The sequence below is a fragment of the Capsicum annuum genome, chromosome 6 (assembly GCF_002878395.1).
Source record: "Capsicum annuum cultivar UCD-10X-F1 chromosome 6, UCD10Xv1.1, whole genome shotgun sequence".
In the NCBI taxonomy this organism is placed as follows: domain Eukaryota; kingdom Viridiplantae; phylum Streptophyta; class Magnoliopsida; order Solanales; family Solanaceae; genus Capsicum; species Capsicum annuum.
The window spans coordinates 90,779,823-90,793,578 of NC_061116.1; the positions used below are offsets into that span (position 1 = coordinate 90,779,823).

Consider the following 13,756-nt stretch of genomic DNA (forward strand, 5'->3'; position numbering starts at 1 on the left):
TTTCAAAACCCACCATTCAAGAATCAAAATCAATATTTAAAATACATGATATTTGAGAAATATTGAGGGAAGAGTCACATTCCTTTGACAAGATGATTCACGAAAAGAACTTGACCCCTTTATCATCTAGAAGAACACCTTTTGAAACCCTAGCCTCCAATCTTATTGAAGAAGTTTAGAGAGTGTTTTGGAATGTTTTTATCTTGTACAAGTGAAGAATAAAGGGACAAACAATGGTATAAGTTGTGGGTCATAAGGGTTTACAGGTGGAAAAAGTCTAAAATGTCCTTAGCTTAAAATCTGAAAATTGAACCCAAGAGGGTACAACTCACCTTACACAAATCGAACCCTAGGGTACGAGTGGTACCCTATATCATACTCTAGGCCTCACCATGGACCTATAAACTATTCAACATACAACTTCACAAGGTTCAATCGTACCCCAAGGTATGAAAAGTACTCTACAACTCGTACCCTAGGAAGTATGCACTAGGTTGACCTCCAAACATCATACGACTAGGTAGCTTACTACTCGTACCCTAACATACGAGGTATATGGTACCTAACCATACCTTGGATAGAATATAACCCCTCATATATTAATAATCATATGGGGGAATTACTAGACCGTACCCTAGGGTACGAGATGAATGTACCAACTGTACCCTGTCCAGAAACTCAAAACTTGGGGGAATTTTCTAATGATTCAAAGCCTAGGTATTTGAATTCTCCCCCACTTGGATCATTCATCCTCGAATGATGGGTAAGGAAAGCACAAGAACAAGTTAAAACATCATAGAACATCAAGATAACCTAAAACCAAGTTAGAAAACAAAGACAAACAACAAGGATAAGATGTATGCCATAATTATTATCAATCAACCATTCATTCAATTGATTTTGTGATTCAAACCCATTGCCTATCAATTATATAAATCAAGTCAATAAGAGTAACACATACCTCAAGCACGAGTTTTCAAAATGAAAAATAAATGTGGATACTCAGACTTTATGAACTCTTCAACCTCTCAAGTAGCTTCCTTACACTTTTGGTTCCTCCATAGAACCTTTACCAAAGCCACCTCTTTCGTTTACAACGAGTGAATTTGTCGATCCAAGATACTCACCGAGACCTCCTTATAGGACAAAGAGTCAAAAATACCAACATCCTTTAAGGGAACAACTAATGAAGGATCACCCATATATTTCCGCAACATGGATACATGGAATACCAAATGGATGAAGCTCAAACTAGAGGACAACTCTTAATCATTGGCAATATCACCAACCCTCTTCAAAATCAAATCTGAAACAACATACTAAGGATTAAGCTTCACCTTCTTACCAAACTATATCACTCCTTTCATGGGAGATACCTTCAAGTATACCCAATCGCCAATATTAAACTCCAAATCCCTATGCCTCACATCCGCATAGGACTTTTGGCGACTTTGAGAGGCTTTTAACCTATCATAAATCACCTTCACCTTCTCCAAGGATTGTTTAACCAAATTAGGGCCAAGAAACTTAACTTTACCAACTTCATGCCACCCAATAGGAGAACAACATCACCTACCATACAACTCCACAAAATGAGCCATACCAATGCTAGATTAGTAACTATTGTTATAGGAGAATTCAATCAAAGTCAAATGGTAATATGAACTACAAACATAATCAATCATATATGCATGGAGCATATCTTCCAAGGCCTGAATGGTCCTCTCCACCTGTCCACCATTTGCGAGTGAAAAATGGTACTAAGGCACACCTTAGTTCCCAAACCTTTCTAAAATAACTTCCCAAAGCAAGATGAGAATGGAGCACCACAATCCAAAATGATAGAAATCAGAGTACCATGCAACTTTACAACCTCAGTAAGATATAACTTAACATAGACCTCCATAAAATAACTAGTCCTCACCAGCATGAAGTGAGCAGACTTGGTCACTCTATCCATAATAATAAAAATAGAATCATATTGATTTCGAGATTGGGGAAGATCGATGAAAAAATACATATTGCTTACCTTCCGCTTTTATTCGGGTAAATCAATATTTTGGTATAAACCTCCAGGTCTTATGTGTTCAACTTTTACTTGTTGACACACCATACATCTAGCCACAAAGCTAGCCATATCTTATTTTATATTATTCCACTAGTAGAACTCCTTAAGATCATGATATATATTCTTAAAACTGGTATGAATAGCATACTGAGATTCATGATCTTCAACCAAAATCCTTTTCTTCAATGCATCAACATTGGGAATGCATAGCCTGTCTTGGTACCTCAAGATACCATCACCACCTTTCACAAAATTGATAACCTTTTATTGACCAATACTACTCTTATTATTCATCAAATAGGGATCCAATATTTTTTTTTCCTTTATCTCAACAAAAAGAGATGACTGCGACACCTAATACACCAATACACCACTATCCATTAAGTCCATAAGATGAATTCCAAGATTAGCCAAATAATGAATATCCTTCACTAACTCTCTCTTATACTCATCCACATGAGCTAAAGTCCCCATGGATAACCTGCTAAGAGCATCAACAACTATGTTATCTTTACCTAATGGTAATGAAGACTCATATCATAGTTCTTTAGAAACTCAAGCCATCTCCTTTGTCTGAGATTCAACTCTTTCTAAGTAAACACATACTGAAGACTCTTATGATCAGAAAAATATCAACATGAACCCCATAGAGATAGTGTCTCCTATTTTCTAATGAAAATACCATGGGTAACAACTCCAAATCATGATTAGGGTATTTCATCTCATGAATTTTCAATTGCCTAGAAGCATAGGCCACCACCCTACCATGATGCATTAATACACAACCAAGCCCAATGTGACAAATATCACAATATACCATAAAAGCATTATTACTCTCGATCAAGGTTAAAACTGAAGCCAAAGTCAATTTATCTTTGAAATTCTCAAAATTACCATCAAAACCATCCAACCATAAGAACATGACCTTTTTCTATGTCAATTTAGTCAATGGAGAAGCTATCATTGAAAAACATTCCATAAATCTCCTATTGGAATCGGCTAGACCCAAGAATTTTTGAATGTTGGTTGGAGTTATAGGTCTAGGCCACTTATTAACCACCATAACCTTTTATGGATCTACCATGATCCTCTCACTAGAGTAACATGACCAATAAATGTCACAACCTTTAAACAAAACTCACAATTAGAGAACTTAGCATAGATATGATGATCCTTCAAGGTTTTTAACATAGCATAGAAGTGATCAACATGATTTGCCTCACTCTTAGAATAGGCCAAGATGTCATCAATAAAGACAATAAAAAATCTAGAAATGGATGGAAGACCCTATTCATCAAATCTATAAATGCCTTGGGGGCATTAGTATAACACCCTGGGTTTTTAGCCTTTAAATTTCTTGGATTTTAGGTCTATGGACAGGATACGATTAGGGTAAATGGCTCATACACTAGGATAGAGTATTATGGGATAGTCGTATGCTTATCAGTGATGGTTGGTAGGTTGGATTTTATTTCTAGAATGGATACGACTTGGGTCATATGAGCCGTATTAGTGGATACATGTTGTTTGGTTACTTCACTTAATCTTAGACTTGGTAACTTAAGTTGGATCTGAGTATGAGTGGATCACCAAGAGCAGTAAGATAAAGTACTAATCATACCATGGACTCGTATGATATTTGGTGTTCAGCCTTCTTAGGATTCTATTTTGTTAGGGGTACGAATTATGGGTACTAGTTGTATACTTGGATACAATATGGTTTGAAGTGAGTCATACCTTGGACAGTATTGGTTCCAAAGGAGATAGCCTTAGGTATGAGTGGGGGGCACCACTCGTATTGGATGGTACAACTGGTATGGATAGTCGTATCCCTCTGACAGAATTTTGGTACAGTTTAAGTAAGGGTAATTTGGACATTTCCCCACTTAACTTAATAAAGCCCTATAACTTTTAACTTAATTGAGAGGTTATTTTGCCTAATATTCTATTAATTATTAGAAAACAATTTCTAATCCTCTCTGAAGTTCTTGGGCAAAGAAAGCTAGGGTTTCATCTTTTGGATTACTTTGGGGACTGTGTTGATTATTTCTCTCTATTATATTTTTAGTTTAAGTTATGTTCTCTTTCGTCATTTGTTAGTTCCAACTAAAGGCATGGTTTTATACAATGTTTTCAAGGTTTGATTATTGTATGGATTTGGAATTTTAAAAATAATTTTGGGGTTTTGGTTATGGTTTTCCCATGTTTTAATTATGATTTTATATGCTTTAATTATGGTTTTGTATAATTGGTTGCATGGGAATAGTTATTTGGTAATTGGCTTTGGTTGTGGAAATACTATGCCCTCAATGTGTTTGATAAAATACCTATGAGAATGTTTTCACTACATTATTAGATTTTAATGGAACTTATGCATGGTTTAAATTATTCCTTTGATTGGATCATTAGCTAAAGCTCACTTTTGTACCGTATTAGGACATCCCATTAGTAAACTGGTTTGGTTTGATTTATCAGATTCTAATATTACTGACCGATTGGGGCGTATATGCAGAAATCTTTTTCATTATTTTAGCATTTGGTAATGGAAACCTAAATGTTTAATGGTTTGGAATGGTCAAAATGGAATGTTTTTGTGTTTAACAAACTTTCTTGTGGGGTACAATGGAATCCCCCAAGTAATCATAATAATGCAACACTTGTGGGGTATATGGGACTCCCCCAAGTTAATTGGATAATGTGATTTATGGGTACATAGGATTCCCTTGATTTTAAAAAGTTTTGGATAGGGACAATACTTGCAAGTTTTAGTCAATATGAAAATACCACTATGTATAGCCTCGATTGATAATAATGGTTTGGTTGGTTGGAAATAGTTTTAATTGGGCAATAAAGGTGGGGTATGATAGCTTACTGTGAAGGTAGGATTCCAATGGATGAACAATGGAAACTCATGTTAATCGACATAAGGGGTAGGTCATGGAGACCTTATATGATACTATGAGGTACACGAGAATCCTCGAAGTACACTGTATGTGTGTATCATGGACGATGAGGTACTTGGGAATCCCTTACTTTTATGGTATCTCCGATTCATATGGATACATGTATCGAGGCCCATTCAGGGGGTTACATAGACCCATATAGCCCATGGGTGGTTAGGAACGGTTAAGATACACATATCCAGGTTAATGGTTTCAAATGCATGCTAAACCCAATTTCTTTTCTTGGCATGGTTATATATATTTATATGTGTATGGTATGTATGCATATGAATGATTTACTTGGTTTTAATAAATGACATTATTTTATCCTTATCCTGAGTTCATGCTACTGCTTACCTGCTAATCCATCTATGGACGACTGCATCCCCTCATGATGCAGGAACCAACCATTCTGCTCCTCCTACTTAGCGATCAAACTTTGGGATCAACTATTGGATTGAAGTAGTTAGGATCCATCTTTCCAGAAGTCTCTATTTTGTGGATTTTATTTCATACTTTAGCTTATTTATAGATATTGGTTTTGGCTAGAGTTCGGGGCATGTCCCAACTAGAATTTGGTATTCTTTCAGTTAGAGGCTTTTATAGAGTTACTATGGGTTAGAATAGGCTAGATCGGTATTGGTGTTAGTCTTAGTATCGGTATTGGTCTTGGGGCTAACATCGGTTGACTGTATTGTTGGTTATTTGATCTGTCAGCATTTGAAGAAATATTTTGTACCCTAAACAATGTATAATTGCATATTTTTAACAACTATTGAAGTATTTGATGCCCAGGTTTTACTTGTTCTCAGGAAATTTACTTAGAATGTAAAATAACTTTGAAAACAACAAATGATATAATATGACAGACTAACTGACGGGCCGTTAGACTTGTGATGGACCGTCACTGTGTACGTCAGGCTTAAGCAGAAATAAAGTCATCAAGGACCTCAATAACGGTCTAAGTGATGGATCATCAGGACAGTAATAGACTGCCACTATGTCCATCGACCTTAAATAAAAACCATAGAAATTAGAGTCTCAGTAATAAACATGGTGACGAGATCTCAGGCTTGTGACAGACCATCACTGCATCCGTCAATCTTAAATAGACAACATGGAAAGTAGAGTCCTATGATGGACTTTGTGATGGGCCGTCAAGCTTACGATGGACCGTCATTTTGACCGTCAACTGATGACACGACAACTTTTATTTAAATTTTGAATTCCCAATTTTTGGGAGCTTATAAATACCCAACTTAGGGTTAGATTAGACATCTTTTTTGGTTATTGAAACACAATTTGTAACATAGAATTCTCTGAGAAACAAGTTTAGACTTTGGGATTTCATTCTATTCAATATCAATTAAAGATTTGGAACAAATTCTTGTACCTTTGTAAGTTTTTTTTTGAATTATTTATGAAACATACAATGAAATTTCTTTCTTTAATTATGTGTGGCTAAAACTCCCATAACTAGGATTATGAGAGCCTTCGTGTGATTCATTGTTAGGATTGTTGGAATGATCAAATCCTTCAGATTAATCCAATTGCATAACCTTCTCTTCAGTTTAATGATTCTTCTTGGTTTCAAACTTAAAGAATATGCCTATAGCCACCACTTGTTTGAGTAGAAGAGTTGGTGTTAGGAAAAGATAAAAGTTACAAGAAAATTAGAAAAATTAGCCTTTGATTTTTTGGTTGATATCTTAACAGGATCAACCCCTTGAGGATTTAATTGATTAATCAAATCTGCTCTTTAGGTTCAAAAGAATTAAAGTGCAACCATCTTTTAGGGTTTAGAAACAATTAGATAGACTTTATTGTACAATTATCCTTGTAATTGGATTTGTTAAATATGGATTTGAGATGACCCACAACCCATATTGTTGAAACACTTTAGTGACCATAATCCTGGTTTGCTGTCTCTCACTAATTTTTTAACTTTGCAAACTAATCAATAGATCGTACACTAAGTAAAATCTAAACAATATTTGTTAACAATAGAAACCTTCTTTATTTCTAAAAACTTTTGATTAATAGTTAATTAATAATCATAAGACATAGTTAACACCAAATCCCCGTGGGACTCGACCCCAACCTAGTTGGGTTATATATTTGTCAACGACCACTTACACTCTTTTAGTAGAGTTAAAATGTGGGCATATCAAATTTTGGCATCGTTGCCACAGAATATGATTGTCAATTAAGTATATGAGCATTAATTGACTTTTGGTCAAGTTTCCTAATTGTATTTATTTGTTGTTTTTGACTATTACAGAATCTTTGTTGTGTATGCCACAAACTATAAAGTTAGGTAGGCCATAATTACCTTTCAACCTAGAACCAAAATGAATTAGGAGCATAGCTAAACAACAAGAAGTTGAAAGATTAGCCGCTTTGGCTAATGCACAAGTCAATCATCAAAATACAGATAACACTGGTCATATGGCTAATGTACAGAATAATGACCTAGGAGATGATGACTTGATTGATCTTATGAATAGGAGACATGCAAAGAATGTAGCTATTCCTGCAAATCAAAATTGGCCAGTTAGAGGGAGAACAAATCATCAACCTATTGTGAAATTTGATTTGGATGACAATGATGAGGTTAATTTGGATGGAGTGGGTGCTATAGGATCAATTATTCCACCAACATTAGCAGCAAGCATGAAGTTCAACATTATAATTATAATGATCCAGTTGATTAATCATAAGGGGCTATTTGGTGGACTGGTAGGGATAATCCTAATATGCACCCGGTGAACTTTATTAACATTTGAAAATCCTTTGATAATCTTGGAGTGAGGTAGAATGCAATCTGTCTAAGGATATTTCCATTATCTCTATATGGGGAGGCAACCCTATAGTTAAATGAGCTAGCACACGATTTTATAACAAACTGGAGGTATCTTAAAGAAGCTTTCTTAGAAAGGTTCTTTCTGCCTTTCAGAATGTTATAGTCAAGGGATGAGATTAGTAACTTCAGGCAGCTACCAAATAAATCCCTTTATGAGATATGGGTATGGTTAAAAAATAAGTTGACATAGAGTTTGAATCATAAGCTGACTGAAGAGCACTTGATGGAAACATTCTATAAAGCTTTGAACTCAATTACAAAGCCAATTGTGGATAATGCAGCGAGAGGAGATTTTATGGATCTTACTTTTATTGAAGCTTCAAAAATACTAGAAAGGATGACTAAAACAAGTAGAGCTTGGCATACCAAGGATTTTGAGCTAGTAATCAATAGTATTCTAGTGGGATGTCAGCAAAATAACATAGAAGAAAAGAGGAGCACGATTAGGATATGGCTTAAAATATTTTCTATTAGGTAAGGTTGAAATGGTAAGAGCTATAGGGTCACATAGTAAGGAAGCTAAATCAGATTCTGTGGAGGAGGTAAACTACTTGAATAATCAGGGGTTTCTAAGGCAATGGCCAAGAAAATCAAGGTTGGAATTATTATGACAAGGTTGGTTATAGCGATCGTGACCAAGGTGGCTGGAAGAACAAGACTGATAAGAGTGGGTTGTATATACCACCCGGGAGTCATGAAAACGCCTTAAATAATTCTAAGAAGATGTCAATAGAGGATATGATGGATAAGCTATTAAAAGACATGGACTCAACTGATGTTGGAGTAAGGGAGATGAAGAGTGATCTGTCAATCATGAGTCAATTAGTTGAATCACACTCTAAATCCATCAAGTAATTAGAGCAGTATATGAACCAATTATCATAAGTATTCAATCAAAGAAAGAGTGGGACCTTGATAAGTAACATAGTACAAAATTCGAGAAATGACAGTTTGTGTATGGCTATTACCACTAGAAGTGGTAAAATATTACCTAGTCCTTTCTTGAGTGTATACGTTCTAGATGATATAGTGGAGTTAGGAGAGAAAGCCATTAATGAACATCCAATAGAGTTTGAAAATCTAGAAAATATAAAAGATACATCTAAATAGAAATAAGCTGATGATGTTAAGAAAGACAAAAGTAAGGAGGTAGAGGCTGCTGTAACAAGACTACCAAAGATACCTCCTCTATTCCCATATATATTGAAGAAGAAGGTAGATGTGACTAAGTTTAGAAAATTTACGGCCATGTTGAAGCCATTGGTAGTAAATATGCCCTTAGTTGAGGCACTAGAGCAGATGCCAGGTTATGCCAGGTACATGAAAGACCTTCTGATAAAGAAAAAAACAGTGAGCTATGAACCATTGGATAATCTTCATCATTGTAGTGCCATTGCTACGAGATCGCTAGTGCAGAAGAAAGCTGAACCGGGATCATTTACTATTCTGGGTACTATTGGATCGTTTAACTTTTCAAAAGCCCTTTATGATATTAGAGTAAGAATTAACCTTATGACATTGAAGGTTTTAAAATAATTAGGTTTGAGAGATCCTATGCTTACTAATATGCGACTTCTGATGGCTGATAGGTCGGTGAAAAGATCGGTGAGAATTCTTTCTGATGTTTTTATTAAGGTTGCTAGCTTTACATTTCCAGCGGACTTTGTGATTTTGGATTTTGATGTGGATTTCAAGGTACCCATAATTTTGGGTAGACTATTCTTAGCGATTTGGAGAGTACTAATCAATTTGGAGTTCAATAAGTTGAAATTCAGGCTTAATGTGAAGAGGTTAGCTTTGATGTGTGATAATCTTTAAAGCAACAGAAGGAGATGAGTGTTATTTAAGTTATTGATATGTTTTATAAAGATTATCAAGAGGGGTAAGTTGAAGAAAGATTTACGGTGGAAACTTTAGCTGCTTATGCTCCCAAGAAGCTAGATTTGGACTTAAAAAATTGTCTAACACCACCTGCTAAGCCTTCGATTGAAAAACCACTGGTGTTGGAATTGAAGAAGCTACCAATCCATTTATAATATGTGTTTCTAGGAGAAAGAAACACTTTGCCAATTATTATTACAGCAGATTTGGTGGAGCATCACGTTGAGGCTCTTATTTCTGTACTGAGGCAACATAAGCAAGATATTGTTTGGACTATTATCGACAATATAAGCATACCACCTGGAATTTGCACACGTAAGATCCAGTTAGAAGAAGAATGCACTCCTACAATTAAACATCAGCATAGGTTAAATCCACCAATTCAAAAAGTGGTAAAAAAGGAGATAATACAGTGGCTTGATGCTAGGGTGGTGTACCAAATCTCTAATATTATATGGTTGAGCCTCGTGTAATGTATGCCTAAGAAAAGAGGCATGACAGTTGTAGAAAATGAGAGGAATGAGCTAATTCCACTTAGATCGGTGACTGGTTGGCGAGTCTGTATGGATTATAAGAAGATAAATTCCTAGACCAAATGCTTGATCAGTTGGTTGGAAAGGGTTGGTATTGTTTCCTCGATGGTTACTTAGTATACAATCAAATATTGATTACTCCTAAGGACCAAGAGAAAACAACTTTCACATGCCCCTACAAAACTCTCTTATTCAGAAGAATGTCACTCGGATTGTGTATTGCACCTACTATGTTCCAAAGGTATATAATGACGATCTTTTGAGACATGGTGGAGGACACTTTGGAAGTGTTCATGGATGACTTTTCCATGGTAGGTAATTCCTTTGATTTGTGTTTGGTGAATTTGAGGGAGGCTTTGCAGCGATGTGAATAATTTAACCTAGTCCTAAATTAGGAGAAGTGCTATTTCATGGTAAAGGAAGGCATAGTGTTAGGACACCAAATCTCAGCAATAGGGATTGAGGTTGATAGAGATAAAATAAAAGTTCTTGAAAATCTACCTCCTCCTATCTCAGTTAAAGGAGTTCATAGTTTTCTTGGCCATGGTGGGTTCTACCGAAGGTTCATCAAATATTTTTCTAAGATTGCAAACCCACTTTGCAAGTTGTTGGAAAAAAAGAGAAAGTTTGAGTCTGATGATAATTTTATGAAGGCATTACAATGTCTTAAAGAGAAATTGGTTGCTGCACCTATCATTTTGCTTTGAATTGGTCTAATCCATTTGAAATAATGTATGATGCAAGTGGAGTAGTGCTTGGGGCTGTTCTAGGGTAGAAGAAGAAGTTGTTTCATCCCATCTATTATGCTAGCAAGGCATTAAATAGGGCTAAAAAAGCTACATAGTTATAGAACAAGAACACTTAGATATGGTGTATGCATTTAAGAAGTTTTGAGTTTATCTGTTGGGGACCAAAGTAGTGGTCCACACTAACCATGCAACACTAAGATACTTAATGGTAAAAAAAGATGCAAAATCGAGACTTATCAGATGGTTGTTGTTGCTGCAGGAGTTTGACTTCGAATTCAAAGATCAAAAGGGTTGTGAAAATTAGGTAGAGAACCACTTGTCCAGATTATAGAATAACCAATCCACTATGGAGAAACTAGAGATTGATGATTTTTTTCTAGACGAGCATATTCTAGCTGCTGCTTTTGACTTGATACCTTGGTATGCTAATTTTGCTAATTTTGTTGTTAGCGATATCATTCCAGATAACCTATCATTCCATCAAAAGAAGAAGTTTCTCGATGATGCTACGTATTTCTTGGATAAGCCCCACATGTTCAGATGTTGTGTAGACAATATCATTAGAAAGTGCATACCAGAGGTTGACATGTATAATATGTTGGAGGCTTGCCACGCTTCCCTAGTTGGGGGACACCATATAGGTGATTGTACTACTAGGAAGGTTTTGAAAAGTGGTTATTATTGGCCATCACTGCATAAGGATGCTTATGACTTTGTTAAGAAATGTGATCAATGCGAAAGGCAAGGTTTAATCTCCAAGCATCACAAGATGCCAATGGCAAAGATGTTAGAGGTGGAATTATTTGACGTGTGGGGCATAGACTTCATAGGTCCATTTGTAAGTTCCTACGACCATAAATACATCTTGGTTGCTGTGGACTACGTGTCCAAATAGGTCAAAGCTATTACCTTAGCTGATAATGCAGGAAAAAGAGTGGTCGCATTCTTGAAGAAGATCATTTTCTCATGATTTGGAGTACCACGAGCGATCATAAGTGATGGAGGATTTCACTTCTGTAACAAGGTATTTAGGGCTTCCCTATTGAAGTACGGTGTGAAACAACACACAGTGGCCACTCTATATCACCCACAAACTAGTGGAAAAGTGGAGGTTTATAACAAGGAAATCAAGGCAATCTTGGTCAAGACTGTGAATGCAAATAGAAGTGACTGGTCATAAAATTTTGTTGATTCTCTTTTGGCATACTGAACGACTTTCAAAATGCCCATAGAAATGTCACCATACCAGCTTATTTTCTTCAAAGCATGTAATATACTAATTGAGCTTGAATACAAAGCTTTGTGGGTGCTCAAAAGGTTGAACATAGATTGGAAGGAGGTAGCAGACTTGAGATTAGAGCAGCTGAATGAGATGGATGAGTTTCATCTTGGTGCATATGAAAGAGCTGATTTATGCAAGAAAAAAATAAATAAATATCACAATCGTAGAATTGAGAAGAGGGACTTTCAGGTTGGTGATTGGGCATTGCTCTTTAACTTGCGAATAAAGCTATTCCCTAATAAGCTGAAACAAAAATGGTCTGGGCCTTTCAAAATTACTGAAGTCTACTCATTTGGAGTAGTTGAGTTAGAGAATAAAGATGGAAGTGTTTTTAAAGTGAATGGGATACGAGTCAAGCAATACATTGGTCTAATGGATTCAGTAAAATGGTTGAGTACAGTTTATCTTGATGAAGTCTGAGTAATCAAGAAAACTAAGTCTTGCTGCGACATTAAATTAGGTGCTAGTAGGAGGCAACCCATAATGTTTTGTATTAGCTTTTAGTTAAGATTATTTGTTTTACTTGTACAATTAGTTGAGTTGCTAAGTGTGCAGGAATTATGCTGTAGGGAGAAGGAGTAAACAAGATGACAAGTTATGGTGAAAAGACTGACGGACCATCAGTCACCCGATGGGCCATCACAAAGGCCGTCAAAACCATGGCAAAGAAGCAGTCATTTTGTATAAGGGGTGACGAGACTCCCGATAGACTATCAACCTAGTGATGGACGGTCACTTGGACTGTCACAAATTATTTAAACGTCAAGTGTTCTGGATAAGGTTGACGGTAAATGTGATAGACCATCACATTATTAACAGACTATCAATTGGGCCTTTAAAGTAAGTTGACTGGCATATGGTTCTAATAAGTAGAGATAGCTTAGCTAATGGACCATCAGTCACCTAATAGACCATCACATAAACTTTGGGCTTAAATAAATAGTTGGTGAAAGTTGAGCCTAAATGGGTATTTGAACTGACCCATAGTTTCTCTAAAGGGATAAAGTGAATCAGTTCCATGTACGATATTGTATTTTCAACTCCCATAACATTTAAAACTCTTGTGCATTCATTCTTTTAAATCAAATTTATCTCCTCTGATGAATCTTTAATTTCTTCCTTCTCCTATTTAAACTAGCCATCCATCCCTTCTATTTTCATCAGTCTATAAATTTCAAACTTTTACTCTTAAAAGCATAAAGTTGTAGTTGTTCATAGTTGGAGATTTTAAGAAGTGTGATAAAAAGCATCAAGAAAAAGGTATGATTCTAAACTACTCTCTTTTTGTCTCAAAGGATGAACATGTTAATGATGTAAGTATGAGTGCCCTTTGAAGAGTATTTTTGAATATAACTATGAATCAAACGCTGGTATGATTTGGTTGGGGTGAAGTCTAAGTAACCCATGTTATATCATCACCAAAATGGTTTGAAAAGAG

The 13,756-nt window shown here is 35.8% G+C and overlaps 1 protein-coding gene across 1 annotated transcript; it reads left to right on the top strand.

The window, feature by feature from the left end:
• Positions 1-9,121: 9,121 nt before the first annotated feature.
• Positions 9,122-9,691, top strand: LOC107874201. Its single transcript, XM_016721052.1, has 2 exons — positions 9,122-9,323; positions 9,414-9,691. The coding sequence occupies exons 1-2, from the start codon at positions 9,122-9,124 to the stop codon at positions 9,689-9,691; spliced, it is 480 nt and encodes a 159-aa protein (XP_016576538.1).
• Positions 9,692-13,756: the final 4,065 nt, after the last annotated feature.

What these genes read in the sequence shown, in the direction of transcription:
- LOC107874201 (XM_016721052.1), top strand. Translation starts at nt 9,122, where the DNA reads ATGTTGAAGCCATTGGTAGTAAATATGCCCTTAGTTGAGGCACTAGAG. An exon ending in GGGATCATTTACTATTCTGG is followed by an intron (nt 9,324 to 9,413) that starts GTACTATTGGAT and finishes TAAAATAATTAG; the next exon opens with GTTTGAGAGATCCTATGCTT.